The following is a 22,054-nucleotide window of genomic DNA, read 5'->3' as shown; positions in this document are numbered from 1 at the left end:
CCTGAGTTCAATTCCTAGCAACCACATGGTAGCTCACAACTATCTTTAATGGGACCTGATGCCCTTTTCTGGTCTGTCTGAAGACAGCTACAGTGTACTCATATGCATAAAATAAATATTTTTTTATAAAGAAAGCTAACTAAGCATGAGCTTGTGAGTGAGCCAGCAGGCAGCATCCTCTATGGTTTTTGCTTTGGTCCCTGCTTGAGTTCCTGCCCTAAATACATAGAAGCTGAACTGGTCACTTTCCTTCCCTAGGCTGCATTTGGTCTGAGTGTTTCAGCACTGAAGCTAAGATACTTTCCCCACCACATTCCATTCCCCAGAGGCAAGTCCAGAGGCCATGTACCACTCCAGATGGACCAAGTACCAAAGCAGCGTCTAGGCTGAGGAAGGTAAAAGGCCATTATGCACCTGTTCCTGTGACTTGCTGTTGCAGCTATGCAAGCTTTCTGCCTGGGCGCCATGCTTCAGATTTTGCTGACTGCAGCCCTGAAACCCCAAGTATGGAAAAGAACAAGGGAACTCTCCAAAAGAGCAGACCAGTGAACTCAGTCACCAATGCCAGTGTTCACCTATATCCCAGTTACCTAAGGAAGCTGGGCTTTCAAGCCCAACACCACCATGAAGTTAGCTATATGGACTGCACACCCTACATGGAATGGAGGAAGATGAAAGACCTTGAAAAACGTTCAGCCTTCATAACCATCCTAGACCTCCAGTGAGGGCTTACCTTGCATCCTCTAGAAATGTGTGGGTCCACGGTACTGTCCTGTGCCACTATTTGGAGACTAGCGCCTGGACCCAAGGAAGAATAGCCCATGGTTCCACTAACTTCAATGTGTGTCATTGACTCTATTGCTTCTGGGACAGGGTGAGGGAGATTGTCATTCGGGCAACATGTTGTAGAGAGAAATTGCTTGATTCATGGCATCCAGGAAACAGAAAGGAGCCAGAGACAAAAGATATCCTTTTAACACATACCTTAGTGACTTCAACCTCATAGTTGCTCATAACTCAAGCCTCATAGTGTTTAAAGAAGGATCAAGTGAATTCATATATGGAGCTGTGTTTCTGGCTCCCCATATTACACAAAAGCCAAGTAATATATGTGTAAGAAACATGTACCCTGACTCCAAGATCCTTCCCACTATTTGTAGGAGTCATTGTAGCTAAGTATTAACACTGCATATTCCCACTGTCAAGTAAATTTAAGAAAATGGTATTAGCTTGCATACGTCCATATGCATCCTCTGTGTATAAGCCTTAGAAAAACCTGTGTTTGTGGGTGGGTGGGGGCAGTTTGTGTACACACATTTCAATAGATCTCTTAGATTCGTTATTACATCGTGTTCTGTTTTCCCCAGACTCTAGCAGCAGCAGGAACCTCTCTATATATGGTATAAGTGTCTGGTTCAGACCCCATTGAATGTCTAAGATTTGAATAGGTTAAGTTTGAGCAACAAAGACCTTTTATCTAGAGAAGAAATTTCACAAGAAAGAGATTGTTATGTGACACTCTAAATACTGTGTTACTCTTCTTCTCCCTAAAGCCCCTGCAAATATGAACATACATGAACACACCCTCACACTTAACCAATGCCCACCTGTGCCTCTAGAGAAGTACAAATGGTTTTTGAAGCCCACTTATATTCCACTGGGTCCTTTGCTCTTCTGCCTAGACCTATATTATACCCAATGCTGCCTAGAAGAAGCAAGAGATTGCCCAGTCCCTGAGCATATGCAAAGGAGGCAGTGAGCTAATTTATAACAGCCAGAATGGTAAAACATGTTTGCTTAGAGCCTTGTGTCCAGTTTCTATTCTCCAATTTCAGAAAGCTAATAAGAAAATTGATTTTCTTGCAGGGCATAGGAAAGACTTATTTCTTATATGCAGCACAGGAATTAATAATTCATTAACGAGCTCTATAAGTCTGTGGAGAGATCCATTTGGCAATGCTACAGTGACATCAGGAAGGCCGTCTGAGGCTTCCTTAGGCACATAGATGCTTGTCCTCTTTTCTACCATCATCTCTCACCTGCAGAACAAAGTCAATGGCATAGAATGGAAAGCTCAAAATGACATTCACGTGAACAAAATGAACTCTGCTCTAACATGATAACTTAATAATGTGGTGACCCATGCCTTTAATCCCAGCTCTTAGGAGGCAGGTGGATCTCTGTGTGTTCAAGGCCAGACTGCTCTACACAGCAAGTTTCAAGACAACCAGGGCTACACGGAGAAATACTGTCTCAAAACAACCACCACCACAATAATAATAACCATAGTAATGGTGGCGGTAGTGGTAATAGTATTAATAGAAATAATAAAGCCTTCAGGTACCTAAGCAGCTTCTTACTCATGGTCACATGATGACCTCTGAAGCACCAATGATCACATGGTCATTCTGGGCACCAAGAACAAGGCAGAGCAAGGAACTCAGCCCCTCTCAACAGAGTCAGACCTTCCTGAAAGCTCTTCCAAAGAGACGTTCAATCTAATCTTGCCAGAACCTGATCACCTGTTTACACATAGCTGCAAGAGAAGCCAACACAGCAGACCCAAGCCGTTGCCATCTGTACTAGTTACTTGACTCAGTACTGTGAAAAAATACCTGACAGCAAGCAACTTAAAGTGGAAGGGCTTATTTTCGCTCACAGTTCAAGGGGCTACATTGTATCATGGTGGGAAGGTGTGGCAGCAGGAGCATGAGGCAGCTGGTCAAGTTACATCTATAGTCAGAAATAAAGAGCAATGGATGCTAGTACTCAGTTCCTTTTCTCCTTTTCACTCAGTCCAGGGCCCTACTTTATGGGATGGTGCTGCTCACATTTAGGGTTGCTATTCTTTCCTCAACCCAATCTAGAAACTTCCTCATAGACATGCCCAGAGAGTCTTCTCCTTAGTCATTAATCAATATTAAATCTCATTATGCTTTCTGTGGCTGATAGTAAAGGAAAAAGAGACACCAGTCATGCTGATCACACCCCAATCCTTGACAATGATGCTTCGCCACACCCATTCAACTGCTTGTCTTACGAAACTCCATGGCTCATTTCCTGCATCATGTTCCATACCTAGCTTAGCACATTGCACCTGTTCTACCTTCAAACGCATCCTGAGTCTGTCTGTCTTCTAAGTCTCCTCCACAGCTCTACACAACCCACCACCATGCCAACCTGGCCCCCACCTCTGTCTTCACAGTGGAAGAACACCATTCTGACTTTCTCTTGCTTGATGTGGTCCAAAAGCATTCCCTTGCACTGGGAGTGAACACCGGAGCTCAGAACACACCTGAGCTGAGACCTCATGAGATCTGAGCTCAGGTCCTACCTCTGAACCTCAGAGACAGTTGACTTCCATTCCTCCCACCCCTAAGACCCTTCCCATCACAGGGCTTCTGCATTTACTCATTTCTCAATTTGGGCATCATGGTCTCCAGACATTTGTGAACTGCATCCTTCTATAGAGTCCTGTCTCGGTGAAGATATCCTTCCTCACAATGCTTCCATCATTCCATATCTGAGTATCAGTCTCTTCACCTGCATCTCCAGGCATTCCTTAGCTGTTTTATCTTCTCCACCACATTAAAGCCACCATTGGACTGGTCTTTTTCATAATATACTTGTAGGCTGCTGTGTACTCACTAGAACCTGCTCCAACAAAGACAGCTGCTTACTTTAAAAAAACTATTTTAAAATATTTTGAGTTTCATCCATCTATAATATATACACATATACATGCAATGTGGTAGCCAACTGTTTGCTACTTTGTGGATTCTTCTTTCTTCCACCCATCTCCACCCCTTTTCTTCCACCCTTTCAACCCTGGAACACTAGATAGGAGAGAAAAAGGGATAGGGAAGGAAGGAAAAAGATCCCTGAATAAAGTCAGGGGTTGAAAAATGGGGTGGCATTATTGTTAGACTACTTCCTTCTGATTAGGCGCATCAAGTTTCTTGGAGCAAGTTTGATCTTTACTGAAGATATCTAATTTATAGTCTTCCTCCTCCCCCTCCTCTTCTTATTCCTTTTCTTTTTCTTCTTCTTGCTGTTTCTTCTTTGCACATGACTATTTACCAGACAATGACCAACAACAACCAACAACTCACCCTGACTCTCAGAGCCCTAGCATTTATATACCCTCTAAAAGTCTCCAAAATTCCAAACATCATACAATTGCAGAAACTATCTGCCACTGGCAAAACCATACCTCTGCTAGAGCATGAGGCAAATCATAGTCAGCCACTATGGACAGTCCAAAGCAACCCCATATCCCACACCTGGGATTAAAATGAAATATTTTTTTGTGTTTTTTTTAAAGAAACCAAAAGTTCAAAATTGTTACTATACAATATAACATGATAATATTCACCCCTAAATTTCCCCTTTACAACTCTCTCCATGTTCTTCCCTGCCTCAAAAGCACCTTTTCCCAAATTAAAATATACTTTTTGAATAATGTGCTAAATCCAATTAGTATTGCCCATAAGTGCATGTTTGTAAGCATCTGCCTCAGCCTACCAGTGGCCGCCAGTGTTGCCAATATGTGCACTTGTGTGTACCCCCTCCTGGTTGTACCCCCAATAGTGATTCTACCCTAACAACTACCAACTGCCAATGGGTCCTCAGTAAAGGGTGCACCTTGGAGAGCACCTTCCACCCACTTCCATCTATGCTATGCAGAGTTTTGATTGGCTTGATTCTGTGCAGGTAACCACAGCTGCTAAGAGCTCATGAGCGTGCATAGTCATATCAAGTACAAAAGCCAGGCTCTAGTACTATGCCTGCCTGCCTGCCTGCTGCTACTAACTTCCCCTCCATGATGATAAGGACTAGTCTCTGAAACTGTAAGCCAGCTTTTAAAGAAAAGCTCTAAATGCTTTTCTTTATAAGAGTTGCTTTGGGGCTGGAGAGATGGTTCAGCAGTTAAGAGCACTGACTGCTCTTCTGAAGGTCCTGAGTTCAAATCCCAGCAACCACATGGTGGCTCACAACCATCCATAATGAGATTTGATGCCCTCTTCTGGTGCATCTGAAGACAGCTACAGTACTTAGATATAATAATAAATAAATCTTTAAAAAAAAAAAAAGAGTTGCTTTGGCCATAGCATCTCTTCACAGCAATAGAAAAGTAAGATACCACCAACCATTCTCTGGGAAGGAGCAAACCATGAGAAACATAAACACAGGAATCAATAGGATGCAAATTTGTAGGGAATGGATCCTGGGAGCATCTTCCAAAACACCTCCCTTGACCACTCAGACTTTCTTTTTTTTTTTTTTTTTAAGATTTATTTATTACTATAAATAAGTACACTGTACCTGTCTTCAGACACTCCAGAAGAGGGCGTCAGATCTCATTATGGCTAGTTGTGAGCCACCATGTGGTTGCTGGGATTTGAACTCAGAGCCTCTAGAAGAGCAGTCAGTGCTCTTAACCACTGAGCCATCTCTCCAGCCCCCAGAGTTGACTTTCTAGGGACTTTCTGTCCAACCCAAAAGAACCTAGGAGAGGGAGCTGCTTCCACAGTGATGAAATTGTACCAGACAACTTAATAGAAACTTCTCCTCTCCTGCTGAGACATGAAACAGTTGATTTCCACATGGAAGCCCCCATCAGCTGTGACAAACCCATTATAAACTATCCCCAACCCCATCTCTCTTTCACGGAAATGTGAAGAATGACAAAGATTAGCCAAAGAGATTTTCTCCAAAACCCAGCCTTCCCTTCCAGCTTCACCACTCACCAGTGAAGATGCAGCTATGGGCGGAAGGACAAAAATGTGCAAGATGGATTGCACTCTCACTTCCAATTATAATGAGCTATTAATTATACAGCCTGGCATTAGCTTGGATTATAACCCACTCATACAGAAAGAGAGCTATTTTCTCTTTCCAGTTGAGTTCTCCACGATTACCTTCCAGCAGGAGAGAGGAAGCCCCCTCATAGAGAGCTTTACCTCCCAATGGCTGACATGCAAGGTAAGGGGGAAAAAATTAAATAAGATAAAATAAACTTTGAAAATAACCTGCATGTGGCTAGTAACTCCTGGGCTGCTCACCAAGGCTTCAGATCACTCTGGATGACCTCAGATTGGAGCATGTGCCCCTCTGGTGTCAGTTAACCCACTGAGCATGCTTGTTACCGCCAACTGTCAGGATTTCACAGAGTGCTTTACGTGCTGATCAGTCACGGAGACACTGATTTCAACCAGGCTGAGAATGGCCCATGCCTGGCCATATTTCCCTCTGAAGATTAAAGTCATGTGCTCATCTGGGATGCAATGAGTGGGTCAACAATCTTGGGCTGAAGTTTCTGAAGTATGCCCAGCTTTTAGATTCAACTCCTGTGGTGCCGCCATTTTATTATTGCCTAGAAGACCAAAGTCTGGGTTTAGCCAGAAACTCCTTGGATTTTGTCTACTCTTGTCATTGTTAGTACTGTTTGACCCAGGGTCTCACGGGGCTCTGGAACCCACTACATAGCCAAGAATTATCTAGAACTCATGATCCTCTTGCCTCTACCTCCTCAGTGCTAGGGAGGCATGTGCCACCATGTCGGGTTTCACATGGTGCTGGGGATCTGTAAGAAATATAATCAAAAGATTCGTGTTTAAAAATACATGTAAATGGAGGGATGGTTCAACAGTTAAGAGCACCGACTGCTCTTCCAGAGGTCCTGAGTTCAATTCCCAGCAACCACATAGTGGCTCACAATCATCTGTAATGGAATCCGATGCCCTCTTCTGGTGTGTCTGAAGACAGCAACAGTGTACTCATACACATAATATAAATAAATAAATCTTTAAAAAAAAATAAATGCTCATATGTAGCAGATGTGCAGCCTGGTCTTCATGTGGGTCTTGAACAACTGGAGCAGGGACTATCCCAAAAGAACAGGATATCCTGTATGCAGGATATGTTCTAGCTGGGTTGCCTTGTCTAGCCCCAGTAGAAGAGGGAGCCTCTAGTCTTACAGAGATTTGAAGTGCCAGGGTAAAGGAATACCGGGGGGGGNTCAAAAGAGATGGGGTGAGGGGAATGGGGGAAGGATTGTGGGAGGGGTGACCAGGAGGGGGGGGGGGCAGTGAGTGTGATATAAAGTGAATAAGAAAAGAAAAGAAAAGAAAAGAAAAAGAAAGATAACCATGAAAAAAATAAACAAATAAATGTTCCAGAGTCATCTTAGTCTAGCTACTGATAAACAGAAAACCCTGGGAAGCTGGGCAGCCAGCTACCCTAACCTAACCACTTCCCCATCCCCACACACCCCCAAACTACATGCAAAAGACCAGAAGGACAATCTACTGCAGGGCACCGGACCTACCTTTAAGTGTGGTTCATATACCCAGTGAGACTCTGCTGGCGGAAATTACATTTTCCTTTGCAAGTGGCTATCTTGGTTAGGGGTGGGGACTTGTGTCTACTTCCCCCTCTCAGCAGTGGGGTATCCATTAAGTTTGAAAATGAACAGGAAGTAAGAAAGAGGTGGAGAGACTACATGCAAGTGACTCAGTCAATACACGACTGCGACCTGCTTGCTATTCAGCTAATGAGGAAGGAGAGGGAGCATGTCTAGGGCTATGAAGACTGTGGTCCACCTCCATCTACCCAGAGCTCCCGCCGGACTTAAGAAGGATGGAAAATGAACTGCCTCCTTTTCGGGACTCTGAGTCTCCAGTGCTCTTATTTTGAAGTGAATGCCTGAGCTTCAGCTTGGATCAAACCCATGGGACGTGCAAGGAGCATGGGCGGGGCAAAGACTCTATTAACCAAGCTACAGCCCAGCTCCGCCCATGAAATTCTTAAAGGAAACTCAATTTTAACTTCATCTCGAGGCCTCTTGGAAGAGATCGGCTCCAGTGAGACACGCAGGAAATAGGTGTCCGTATTCCATGCCTACTTCTTCACACCCTAAATGGTATGCGTACATGGATCTCAGACTCACTGAGTAACAAGGTAATGTCTAGTGGTTTTTTTTTTTTTTTTTTTTTGACTTTGCCTTCTATTACTTATTGTTATCTGTTTGTTGTTCTTGGATTTTTGGGTTGATTTGGGCTTTTTGTTTGTTCTTGTTTGAGACAGGGTCTTACTGGCTGCCCTAGAATTCTCTCGGTAGAGCAGGCTGGCCTCAAACTCACAGAGATCTGCCTGCCTCTGCCTCCTGAGCGCTGAAATTAAAGGCATGAGCCTCTACTCCCAGCTGTTGCTTGTTTGTGAGGTAGACTCTTGCTACTAAACCCAGGCTTGTCAGGAACTTATAATCCAACTGTTTTAACTTCCTACAATCTAGAAGAGCAGGCATGTATCACCACGTCCAGCTATTCCCTTATTTTTAATATAATTTGGTTGGTGGTGGGGGTGATATGTGTGCAGTATGCCTGCTCATGTATGATGAAATGTGTATATTCATTCCTATGTATGTGTGTTGGATGTATGTATATGCACATGCCTTTGGAGGCCCAAGGTTGATGCCAGAAATAATCTTTCTTGGCTCTTCTATCTTATTTTTTGAGTCAAAACATACTGAGTAAATTAAACCCAGAGCTGGTCTTGACAAACCCTCATTTCAAAACCCTGGGTTTAAAACAATTAAGATGTCATCTGGAGTCTCATCAACTAAAATACAAGGACATTCCTTTGTTTGAGACAGGGTCTTACTGGCTGCCCTAGAATTCTCTCGGTAGAGCAGGCTGGCCTCAAACTCACAGAGATCTTCCTGCCTCTGCCTCCTGAGCACTGAAATTAAAGGCATGAGCCTCTACTCCCAGTTCTAATTCATGGGCATTTACAGTAAGATGGTCCCACCACACACACACACACACACACACACACACACACACACACACATACACACACACATACACATATACCCCATCCCTCCACCCCCCCACACACACACAAAGACCCACATCTGCTCACCCACCCCCACACGCAAACACACAGACAAACCCATACACACACAGACCCACACCCACTCGCCCACCCATCCACACCCACACACATACACTGTGATGTTTCTCTTTGCTGGGTAATGCCATTTCTAGTACAGTAAAAAGGCTGCATGCAATCCAAATTTATAACCATACACTTGCTTAATTTTGGAATCTGTTATTTCTGGCCATGTGCACTGTTTGAAATTTCCTTCCATCACAGTTGATGTCTTGATGGCGCCTTCTTCCACATACATCTCTTTAATCATCTCTGATTGCATTGTGAGAGTAAATCCCTACAATCAAAATGGCTAGGCAGAGGACAATTCATATTTTTAAGGTTCCTGGAGATGGGTGTATTGGGCTGTACACATCTATGCTTAAGTTTTTATTATCTTCATTATTTATTTTGCTATTTATACTATGCACTTAAAGCCATCATTTATAGCTTTATAAATATCATTTAAATAGATATGAACTTGGGGGCTGTGATAAATTCTGCATTGTAAGTTCTGGCATATTCATTAAATATGCATTTATATATACACTTAGATAAATATTTAAATGTTCATCTATCTTCTATCTATGCCTTATATGTACATTGTATTCCTGTAACAGTCTGGCAGCCAGAACTTGTCCGTGGTACAGTGTTACTTCACAGAGATGCTGACTTGTGCTCTGAACTGTGACTTACCCTAAATTGAAAGTTACATCCCATGAGGCCATGGGATCTGGTGATGTTAGCATGTTTATACCCTTAGTATTGTTTTGAGTCACCAGAGTTCTAGCCATCTGTCATGGAAGCCATGGGGACAAATCTATCTTTGATGTCCCTTCTGGTCCCAACAGGGCAGAAAGTGAATGTTTTAAGCTGAGTCAGGATTAGGGATGACAGGTCCCTCAAGTCTTTGTCCCCATGAACCCTGGGACTTTTATTCAGTATTCCATGTACACCAAATGGCAGAAAAATCCTGGATCTTGTGGCCATCTGGTCTGTAAGCAGCCAGAGTCTAGTTGACACATGAAAAGACGATATTAACTCAGCTAAGACATTATGTGTGTTGGTGAGCTGCATCAAACCGCAGCCCCCAAAGATACATGTCTCAAACTTCAGTGCACAGTGATATTTAAAAAGAAGACACAGCAAACACAATATAGGTGACATCCTGCTGGAGTAGGGTGGACCCCAACAGGAGTCCTTGTCAGGTAAAGGATGAGTGAATCAGGGACACACAGAGACAATGCAAATGCCAGGGATAGATATCAGAGCAATGAGGTTATAAACCAGGGATTGCCTGGTACTGCAAGGACCTAGATGAGGTGGGAATAGGCTGGAGCACAGTCCTGCCTATACCTTCATTCTAGGCCTTGGCTGCCAGGACTGAGTGGGTAGTGTCTGTTTGAAGTCACCAGAAATATCATCACTTGTCATGGAAGTCTTGGGGATGAGCCATGCTGAAGGACTTCCATTCACCCAGGGACTCCACTGCCCTCTTCTCTGCCCCATGATCTGCCTGTAGGGGTTCCTGGTGCAGAGGGACCTGTGTCGCTTCCCTGTGCCTTCTGAATGGGTCTTACCACTGATGGCCCCAGGAGAACAGGATGAGGAATGAGAGGTAAGTCTCCCCTTGTAGCTGCTTGTATTCTAATGCTAATTCGTGTCCCCCAAATTAGTTTGCACAGGAGGGTCTGCACACAGCTTCTGAGAACCTGCCGCCAGTTAATTCTGATTGGTAAATAAAGATGCCAGCAGCCAATAGCTGGGGAGGAGGGAGAGAGGCAGGATTTAGGGTTCCCAGAGGCTTGAGATCCTGTGGAAGCAGGACAGAGGAGCTCTGCCATGCCTTAGTGTGGAGGGGAGGAGGAGAGAAGAGATGCCCTGCCTGAGGCGTGGACAAGAGAGAAAGGCAGAGACACCATGTAAGGGAACCAAGAGGACCTGGCCACAGAAGGCTGCTCAATTTTAAGTCAAGAGCAGCCAAGATGGAACGTAGAATTAGTAAGTAATAACTCGGGATTATCAGTGGGAAGTTGCTAGCCAGCATGGAGGTTAGGCAGCTGCTCAGCTATTATGTGCCTTAGGGCATATTTAGATATAGAGGCTGTGTGTGTGTGTGTGTGTGTGTGTGTGTGTGTGTGTGTCTTTCATTTGGGAACATAAACCATTGAGGGGGGAAAGCAACCCTGTGCCCAGGATTTATTTATTAGAAATATATTACATCTCCTTGGAGCCAGGAGACCTGCACACAGCCCCCCTAAAAGCTACAGTTCCTATAAAGGGCCCCTTGTACATAGCTCCTCTCCAGGTAAGCCATGGCCCCTCCCTGTCTTCAGGTCTGTGGAAGGTTCATGTGCCTGCAGCACCAGCCCCAGGTACATGCAGCTGGCTGTGGCTTTCCTATCTGCTGCCATATCTCTATATAAAATCCTTTCACAACTCCTTCCTTACTGCTGATGGGCCACTTGTTCCCGTGGGACTCTGATGATGAGTAACAGTTACATGGACATATTCTATTTACAATTAGGCATACTCAAACTTATCCATGCCAAAGGGCTAAAAAACAAAAATACATGTGAAGAGATTTGTGTTCCTTGGAAACAGAAAGGTTATAGCAGCCACAGAAATGCACCGCTAAATCACCTGTCTGTGAAAACATCCACATGTCACCTCTCTCTACCCTAATGTCTGCAAGATGGCTGCTGGACTACCAGCCATCACACCTGAATTCTGCACGGCAAGACAGAGTGGCTCCTGTCTCTCATCGTGTCGTTTAGATGATCCTATTCAGAACTTCTAGGTCACACCCCACATACTCAGACTGGAGATACAGGGTATTGTCATTTAGGCAGATTGCCTCCCCTTGCCTCCCTGAGTAAAGCCATACTCTGTTGAAAAGAAGAAGAAGAAGGAGAAGGAGAAGGAGAAGGAGACGGAGGAGACGGAGACGAAGAAGAAGAAGAAGAAGAAGAAGAAGAAGAAGAAGAAGAAGAAGAAGAAGAAGAAGAAGAAGAAGAAGAAGAAGAAAGATATTTGGCGTCCTTGTGCAATTAGCATTCTTTGCCAGTAACCAAGAACTCATTGTTGAAAAGTCTCAGACCTTGTGTGGCCACAGGCACAAAAGCCTAACCAAGGCTGAGAAAGGTGTAAGAGGTGGCTGAATGGCTGGCTGTCACAGAGCCTAGAGACCTGGTGTGATTCACCAAGCTCCATGCTTGATGAACTCAAGTGGCAAGCTGTCACCTGTGACCAGTCTGGGTCGTGCTAGCGCACTTCACACCTAGCACAGTCTAGCTTGTCCCAGCTGAGTTACCACCAGGTATGTCCAACCTCTGACACTTCCACATAACACTGGCATCTATAAAAATCATACCCAAGAACCTCACAATCAAATCACAGGGGAAAAAAATCTCAAAATATTTTAAGTAACTTTGTGATTTTTGTGTTCTACCACACTGATATCCATCCTTTATGTATCTCGGTGCAGCCCAGAGGTTGAGCATACCCGCTAGCTAGCCTCTCTCACCACAACCCAGCCCAAACTGGTATAAATAACAAAGATAAATTATTTTAAAGATAAAGATGGTGGTGTTGTGTGGAACCAAGACATGAGACTTACAGGAACTGCCAGATTTGGTTTGTTTGTTTGTTTGTTTGTTTGTTTGTTTGTTTGTTTGTTTAGAGATAGGGTCTCAGAATGCTTACTCTGTAGGCCCAGCTGTCCTAGAACTCATTGTGGAGAGACAAAGTTATTCTGTCTCTGCCTCTTGAGCCCTGGGATTAAAGGTTTGTACAACACACACACACACACACACACACACACACACACACACAACATGCCTGGCCCTGTGCACTCTCAGCCACTGCTCCAGCACCATGTCTGTCTGTCTGCTGGCATGCTGGTGATGGACTCTAACCCTCTCAACCTACCAACCCCAGTGACCTCTTCCTATATAAGTTTGTGTCTCCACCAGCAATAGAAGAGTGACAACACCCAGGACATTCATGTCTTGAACCTGTATTTAAATTTGCTGTGTTTGCCACTGGCTTCCTCATTCACCTGTGAGGTAAAACCTCCAGTGATCTCATTTATAAAACAATGTTAATAGCACTTGGAAAGCTTAAAGATTTGTTTTGGTGTTTTGTTTTGTTTTGTTTTGTTTTGTTTTGTTTTGTTTTTATATATCTCTATGTGTGTATGTGAGTACAAGTGCCCCTGAAGGCCACTAGAGGGCGCCAGGTACTCTGGAGCTGGAGTTAAAGAAGGCTGTGAACCACCTCATGTGGATGCTGGGAACCAAACTGGGGTCCTCTGCAAGTCGTACACATTCTTAACCACGGACCTGTCTCCCCAGCCCCAGCATTTGGAAGTGGTGTGTGACATATTATTCACCCTTTGGATTGGGGGTAGTGGGTGTGACAAATCCCCCAGCGTGGCAATGGGTCAACAGGTCCACAGACCTTTTTATCACTGTGCACATGCACAGCCTGTATGTGCATAGTGATAAAGAGAAGCAGGGCGGGACCACGGGATCCTGCCTCTGATCTGCACATGGGGGTAAGAACCTGCTTTGGCAGTGAACTTTTCCCTAATGAAAAATTCAGAAAGTCCCCCCCTCCCCCATTTACAAACTTGTCAGGTTTGTTTTTAAATTACCTTGAGCAAGGACAATTTGAATGTAGTCTGTGTGAGTGAATTTCTCCAGCCAGCTTTTCATGTGAGAAAGAGAAATACCCTCTTTCTGTCTTGTAACTCTCTCTCTCTCTCTCTCTCTCTCTCTCTCTCTCTCTCTCTCTCTTTCAGTCTCTCTTATCTCCAGTCTGACAATTAGAACATAGATATGCCTGAGGCCTTCCAGACAGTTTCTGAGACACATTCAGACCTTGCACTGAAGGCCAGAACCTTTCTTCCCAAAAAGCCCTACTTTGGGATTCAGCCTTTGGTGTTCAGAATAGCAACTTCTTACTGACATTCAAAAGCTTCTGAAATCCCCAGTCCAGAACTTGACTCTAGGGCCTGCCTGGAGAAGACAGCTCCACTCAGTGATTAGGAACGTGTGCTACTTTCTCAAAAGGCCTGAGTTGAGTTACCAGCACCCACACTGGGCACACACAGCTACCAGGAACCCCAGCTCCAGGGAATCTGACACCTTCTTCTGGTCTCAACAGGCAGTGCACACCATGCACATACTCACATACATATACATAAATAAAAATAATTTAAAAGATAGAAATTGACTCTGATATCAGAATGGGTGCTGCCTATCTCAGCTCTCTATTGCAGAAAACTTGTGAGTGTCAACTTTCCACAGGTATGAGGTTTACACATATGCAGAAAGTACCCAAGTCAATGGTGATGTATTATGCTGCACCCAGGTGTAAACAGACGTTTGCACAGACACGATAACATGGTAAGATAGCCTATGAGGCTTGTCCAGAGAGGAATCCTAGTCTTGTTTTTAACACTCATTAATAAAAATTCCTGCCATGATATTATCAACAGGCTATGGTCCTTATACCATGCAACTTACCTACCCCCTCACCCTTGTGTGTGTGTGTGTGTGAGAGAGAGAGAGAGAGAGACAGAGACAGAGACAGAGACAGAGACAGAGACAGAGACAGAGACAGATAGATAGAGAGAGACAGAAAGAGAGACAGAGACAGAGACAGAGAGACAAAGACAGAGGCCAGAAGAGGATATCAGATCCCCTGAAGGTGAAGTTAAAAGTGTTAAAAGTGGTTGTAAACTGTCAGAGGTGTTAGGAACTGAACTCAGCCCCTTTGTAAGCGCAGTACATGATCTTAAATACCAAGCCATCTCCCTAGCCCCATACACTCATTTAAGCAAGTTTTTTAAATTTATTTCATATTATGTGTCTGGGTGTTTTGCCTGCATGTATGCCTGTGCCCTAAGAGGTCAAAAGATGTCAGATCCTGGAACTATAGTTACAGACAGCTGTGAGTATCCCATGTGGGTGCTGGGAATCAAAACTTGGTCGTCTGTAAGAGCAGCCAGTGATTTTAATGGTTGAACCATCTTCTCAGACTCATGAACCTTATTTTTTAATGTATAAGAGTAACTTTAGTGAACACTGGTTGGTAGATCTCTTTGGAAAAGATTTCAATGTCCCAGAACCCTCCAACACATACAACAAAATACTGGCTTGCTCCAGCCTGCCATAAGGACCTTCAGAGGGAGTGTGTGTCCATGTATAATCAATATATCTTAGTTTACTGTTTCCCAGGGCTGTGCTTCACTTGAAGCAAAGGGACCACAAAAAGTCACATTCTTTCTTACCCTGAGTTCTTAATTTAGGAACGGCAAAGTTTGAAGTGCTGATCAATACAGCTAGCCGGTGGAGAGCTTGAACTACAAATGAGCATCCGATGGAGAAAAGGTGAGCTGTGACCTTAAAGGCTAAATTAAAGTCCAGAGAAATGCTATTCTTGACATTAAAAGATATTAGGCAAAGCAGACTGCCTATAGCCACAACCAGGATTGCAGTTCTGTATATCTCAATGGCTGCTACCACAACAGGGCCACCTTAGGCATGCAACACCCTTTTTCTTTCCCAGTTTGAGATTCCAAATTTTCCACTGGACCTGGGAATTTGTATTTCTCAGGTTCCCTTGCAGATATATGTGGCTATGGGATACAACTTGAAGTAAGAGTGGTCTTGAAAAATGAGAATAGATGTATTTGTCCTCACCTGGAATTCAGGCATAAATGGCAGAACATAGGCACCCTTCTTTCATGCCAAGCAAGTAATGGCCACCTTGATGATGGGGAGAAAGAGCAAGATGGAAGAAGTGTGGGCCGCCCACCCCATAGAAGATTGAAACATCCCAGTGAGTCTTGTTACTTGAGATAGAACTATTTTCTCTATTGTTTAAAACCACTGCTCATTTTGAGAATTTCTGGGGTGTGTGTGTGTGTGTGTGTGTGTGTGTGTGTATGTATGTGTGTTATGTGTACCTGTGTGTGCTGGAAACAAAACCCAGGACCAATAAAACAGTCAGTGCTCTTTACCCCTGACCCATCTTTCCAGCAGCTGCATTATTTCTTGGAAACAGTGTCTTTCTGGGACCCTGAAGCTAGTGTGGTAGCCTGCAAGCCTAAGTTACCCTCCAGTCTAGGCTTCCCAGACCACTGTATTTACAGACATATCTGATGGTTAAATAGCAATTTCCTGAGTTGAAACATTCCATCCTAGAGGGAGGCTCTTAAAACTCAGGAAGTAAACAACTCACAAGTCTCAAGAAGATCCTGAAACTGAACAGAGGCACAAAGGTTCTCCTTCTCCAAGGTTATACAAGTAGGTAGGTAGGACAGCTGAGGAAGAGGAAAGTCTGACCTCTTAAGCTGCTTATACCCTGGCTGGCCTTTGCAGAGAGTGGTCTATGCTCCTAAGTAGCTCCTCATCCACACTCTTCTAAGTAATCCCAACAAACTCACTGATTCACCAAGTTGGAATTTGTACATTAGTCTGGCATCAGTTCCCTATCTGGGGTGAGTAATTTGTTTTCTAGGAAAAGTCACACAACAGTGGTCACACCTGGCTTCTTACATAGGTACTCAGATCTAAACTCAGAGCCTTAGGCTCATTTAGCAAGTGTTCTTACATACTGAACCATCTCCCCATCCCCTAATTGTTGGTTTGTTTTTTTGTTTTTCTGGTGTCAAACACAATGCCCCCAGAGTCTTCTCCCATACTCCTGTTAAGTTGGTCCCTCTGGTGAGTGTTTAAAATGTTTAAAACATTTTAAATACTACCCCAGGGGCTGGAGAGATGGCTCAGCAGTTAAGAGCACTGACTGCTCTTGGAGAGGACTGAGGTTCAGTTGCCAGCACCTATATCAGAAAACTCACAGTCACCTGTCACTCCTGCTCCAAGGACTCTGGTGTCCTCTACTGCCCCCTGCAGGCTTCCGAACGCACATTGACCCATGCAGATTCACACACAGGCACACAAATAAAAAGAAATCTCAATAAATGAAATAGTGTGTTGTTTGGACTATAAAGCAGAATTGCAGATGTTGGGAGTCAGGGAGTGCTGGAGTTGACAAAATGGAGTGTGTGTGTGTGTGTGTGTGTGTGCGCGTGCGTGCTGCAGTTGACTGAGAGCCATCCACATTGATTTGTGCGGTGGACAACCCAGCTGATGGCACTTTCTGTAGAAGCTGTGAAACCTTAGGATTAGAGTCATGGCCAATGCTGCAGGTGACTGGAATTATACCTTTGAGGATAATGGGCTGCCTTAGCTTTCCCACGCCAGCTCTCTAATCACCCAAAGTGTGAACAAGCAAGGCCAAAGTCCCTACTGCCACAGACAGAACCACCCAGCTTCCATGGTGGACTGAACACGCTGGCAGCATGAGCCAAAGGAAGCCTCCCTTTGGTTGTTTCTGGTAAGGATTCTATCATGGTGAGTAGAGAGAGAACAGGTATGAGGGGCTGTGAGAAGCTGGTAAGGCTAGCAAGAGGCAGGCCACGCTGGGTGTGCCCGAGCAGAAGCACTCTAGAGAGCATCCTGTGGTCTGGTTGCATGATTATTCCTTGTTTACCTGTTTGTGTGAAGTATTTCTTGATTCTGTTTTCATGGTTTTAACTATAGCCACATCAACTAAGTTTGTTCCACGTAAGAGACTTAGCCTCTCATCAATTGGAGGTTCACCCTTCAGAATCAGTCGCAGCCCAGCTTTTCTCAGAATCACCTCACTTTCCATAAGACACTGGTCTCTGGGCCAGCGACATCACTCAGCATGTAAAAGTGCTTCCCATGCAAGCCTGCTGACATGAGTTCAATCCCCTGAACCAACTCCTGAAAGGCACGCAGTGGCGTGTCTGCCCACACCCAACACATCCACACATCACACACAACAATAATAATAAATAAAGTCTGTAAAAGATCCTGGCCCTTTGCTGGATGTGGTAGTGCTTGCAAACAGATCTTTTGAGTTCGTGGACTACCTGGTCTACATAGCAAGTTCCAGCCCAGCCAGGACCATATAGTAAGACACGCCCCCCCCCCATCTGAAAACATAGCCTGTGTCCTGTTCAGATTGCGTGGGTTGGCAGCGGTCATCTCAGCTGTTCTGTGGATCTTTAAGCTCAGGCTGATTTCTCTCTGAGCTTCTAAAGCACCCACCTGGGAAACCAGCTAAGTGTATAAATTGTTTGAACTCAGGCAGGGTTGAGAGAGTCTCTTGAGTGGCCGCCATTGGATAGAGAACTTTCCCAGTGTTTTGGTCCCTCTGGGGACCACTGATGCTCTAATGCAGTGGTTCTCAATCTGAGGGTCTTGACCCCCTTTGGGGGCTGAATGATTCTTTCATAGAATTAGCATATCAGATATCCTGCATATCCGATGTTTACATTACAGTTTTTAACAGCAAAATTACAGGTATGAAATAGCAATGGAAATAATTGTATGGTTGGGGGTCACTAAGACTGTATTAACTGTATTAAGGGTCACAGCAGTAAGAAGGTTAGACTACTGCTCTAATCCCCCACCTCCTCCAAGTGCTGGAATTACAGTTGTTGTCCACTGCACCCAGCCACCTGTTGGAATCCCAGTTCTCAGTGGTGATGGGAGGGTGGGGCCAATGGAGAAGCTCTTGGGCCACCCTTTAAGAGGAGACTGATGCCAGTCCTGGGGAAAAGGGGTCCTCTCAGGAGTGGGTTACTTAAAAAAGCGTTAGTTTAACTCCCCTCATATATTGTTTTCTGTGTATCTCCAGCTCAGCTCTGCTCTTCCATCATGGGACAGTGAGCGCTCTCGCTCAGGCTCTTGCAGGCTGCAACTGCAGAGCCTCAGAGTCTGACCCACTAACCCGTTCATTTCTGTGCCTCGTGCATTAACTGGTCTGCCATGCTCGGCCACATTGGCACAAAATAAGCAGAGACATGTCCCCCGAGCTGCTAGGGAGCTGTGGAAAAATGAGAGAGGAAGCAAATTCAGTTACAAGGAGCCCTTCCAGAGAGGCCATGCAGCAACTCTGAGCATTTCTGTCAAAGACAAGATACTTCAGTGTTCGAACATTTGCAAACCTCCCTTCCGGGCCTGTGTGGAGGTATCCCCCACATAGAGGCCTGCAGCTGTCTACCCCACAGGCTCACTTGAAAGGACAGCTGCAATGTGCCCCTCTGAGGAGGTGGAATTTTTTTTTTTTTTTTTTTAAGATGAGGTGGAATCTTTAAGAGACAGGGCCTACTATATGGTCTTTAGGTCATTATCTGCACTCAGGATTACCTCCTCGTTCACTCTCATTTCCCAGTTGTGAAGAGTGCAGTTTTTACACTGCCAATCAGTCCTGCTTCTTTGCCCAGACTCAGAGCAATAGAACCTGATAGGTTATTTCTCTGCCTCCGCCGCCGGTGAAATGAGCCAATTCAAGCCAGATTAGATTATATTAAAGGCAGGTTTATTGGGAAGCTGCTCTCCGGTGGGCGAGTTCTCTGGCCCCAAGGATCAAGACCAGGGAAGTTGCAATGGGAAAAGGAGGAGGGGAGGAGGGGGGCAGGAGGAGAAAGAAAGAAGGGGATGCGCATGCGTGGACAGAGAGCGCTGAGGAGAGAGACCAAAACTGTCTGGATTATATAGGGAGGAGCCTCTGGGGGGAAGGGCAGCCCAGCCCCTGGGCTGGAAAGTTCAGAGTTGGGGGCAGGATATGCCAGGTAGGGTCTGAGGGATGCTGGGAAAACCTGGAGGCCAGGTCTGCTTCAGTATGTAAAATAGGCACCCCAGTGCCTTGTCCTGGGGTTGGATACCAAACAGAGCCACCCAGGCATAGACTAGAACCTCCAAGCTGTTGAGTCGGCAGAAACCGCTCCTCTTTATGTCCTTCAAGTGTCTGGTACGGAAAGGGAAAGCTGTTACACTTCAGTATAAGTTCATGTCCAACCCCTCTGATCAGAAATTCGAGTAATGTATTTGTTTTCTTGGGGACCATGTTGCAGGGGTGGGGTAGGGTGTTGGGGCTGCTCCCCACAAGAGGTGCTTCTGGAATAAATAAACAGCAGCTTTAAAAAATAGATATATATAGCTGATGGTAACACACTTTATTAGTTAAGAAACCTTCCTTCCCCAAAGGGCATTTGCAGATGTAGCTTAGTGATGCTGGCACAGTGGTCAGGCAGTGATGTCATCCCTACGCAAAGGAGAGGCAAGCATTCCAGAGCATCCTGTTTTTGTAAACAACTGTGATACCTGACCTCTACACACCTCTCCTGAGGTGGGTTTGAACTCTGGGCTCAGAGGAGCTGCTATGGAGATTCAGGCCTCGTGATTCTCTCCACACACCCCCTCCACCACCACCCCTTCTTGTGCCCAGAGAGGTAAGACCCCCAGCTCAGGCTGAGGGCCAAGGAAATGGACACATTTCTCAGTGCGCCTTGCAAATGCTTGAAGCTCAAGCAGTGAGGGATTGCTGCTGCCTCTGCTGGAGCCTACGTGAAAGTGACGGTGCTGGATCTGAGGTACAGAATATAAGGCTGAGAATTACATCCTCTATCGAATCGGGCTCTGATTTCATCCCTGAAGTTCTGGTTTACAAAGCTTGCTTCCTTCCAGCCTGCTTCTCTTAAAAGGAGATGCTTGCTGCTGCTAAGAAATGCAAAAGGCCCAGACGAGCCTTCTGAGTTGGAGCAAGTATGATATGGGTTCTGACTATTCCTCCATTCCTTCCACAGCCTGATACTTTTCACACGTGCGGCTATTGGCTGCGGTTTTTCCTCCCTCCTCCTCCTCCTCCTCTTCCTCCTCCTCCTCCTCCTCCAAGCTGCTTACACAAGTGGCCATTGCATGTCCTGCTCACAGTAGCACAGCCTTGTTGAAATTCAACAAAAGGGTTGCTGGAGGAACGGAGCACTGTTGTAGGGAGATCCCATCGAAAGATACCCCCACTGCCCAGATTGACTTCTCATACCCCAGTGACCTCTTGTCACAGTCTTGGGTCCCACCATTGTCTGGAGTCTTGTGACTCAATCAACACTTGTTCTCAATTCCATAGCAGTAAGAGGAAAGACCGCCCACATTGAATTCAAGGCCCCCAGCCTCCATCTTGAGAGCCAGACTCCCTGTGATGTCATACAGGGGTGGCAGGGCCTCTTCTGGAAAGCAAGCTGGGCTCTCAGGTACACTAGTGAGAAGTGACACAACATGATACATTCATAGCCTCTCCAGAGCTTATTAGCATGCCAACCACAGCCCACCTCCCTACCAACCCCTGCCACCCCCATGTCCCGTGATAGCTTGTTGATCAAGATCATATCAAAAATGCTGCCAGCTCCACTCCATTGACAATCCTGGCCTTTTTGGGTTTTGTTGCTTATAAATAAGCCTCCATTATGTTGTAAAAGCAGTCCTTGAAACAGTCCTCCAAAAGCCCCTGAGATGCACCTCCATCTCCTGCACAGAGCTGCAAACCCATCTGGGACTGAACAGTGAGCCTACAAGCCCACTGATGACTGATCTGTAAGCACCTCTGGGACTGAGTCACAAGCACTTTCAGAAGTGAGCTATAAGTCCATCCAGAACTGAGCTGTAAGCACAGCAGAACTGTCTGCCAAACAGGAAGAGACTTGGGGTGGGGTGGGGTTTGGATGTGTTCCTGGGGACTCTAGGATTCCAGTGGTCCAGGACTGGGTCCCATCTTTTGGCATCTGCCCCGAGCTGAGCACCTGATGGTTGTTGGGACAGATGTGGTGAGCACGGACTTCCATCATTTACTCTTCCAAGTTCGTCTCTAGCTTCCTGATGAGGCGCTGGTAGGTGTCTCTCTCCACCTGCCAGGAATGATGCGTCCTCACATATTCCCTTCCGTTGGTCACAATTTCCTTCTCCAGGGCGGGATCGCTAACCAGTCTTTTTGCCAACTGAATGAACTCCTGAAAGACAGGAAGTGGATGAGAAACACATATGCGTGATGGGTGCAGGGGGGGAACCCTGGAGAAAAATCACTTTGAGGGAGCAGGATCAGAGTAATGCAAGCATTGGGATTAAGAAACATTGTGGCTGGGCGTGGTGGCACACACCTTTAATCCCAGCACTTGGGAGGCAGAGGCAGGCGGATTTCTGAGTTCGAGGCCAGCCTGGTCTACAAAGTGAGTTCCAGGACA

The 22,054-nt window shown here is 45.4% G+C and overlaps 1 protein-coding gene across 3 annotated transcripts in view; it reads right to left on the bottom strand.

Moving 5' to 3' along the window:
- Positions 1 to 19,975: 19,975 nt before the first annotated feature.
- Positions 19,976 to 22,054, bottom strand: part of Glt1d1 (glycosyltransferase 1 domain containing 1) — a 92,005-nt gene continuing 89,926 nt past the window's right edge. For all 3 annotated transcript variants that reach the window (XM_021163965.2, XM_021163963.2, XM_021163964.2), the window contains one exon: positions 19,976 to 21,823. In XM_021163965.2, coding sequence (XP_021019624.1) covers positions 21,662 to 21,823 — 162 coding nt within the window. In that variant the 3' untranslated portion in view covers positions 19,976 to 21,661. The remainder of the gene's footprint in view (positions 21,824 to 22,054) is intronic.

The sequence above is a fragment of the Mus caroli genome, chromosome 5 (genome assembly GCF_900094665.2).
Source record: "Mus caroli chromosome 5, CAROLI_EIJ_v1.1, whole genome shotgun sequence".
Taxonomy (NCBI): Eukaryota; Metazoa; Chordata; class Mammalia; order Rodentia; family Muridae; genus Mus; species Mus caroli.
Note: the sequence above shows the minus strand (reverse complement) of the source record. Positions and strands in the feature narration are given on the sequence as shown.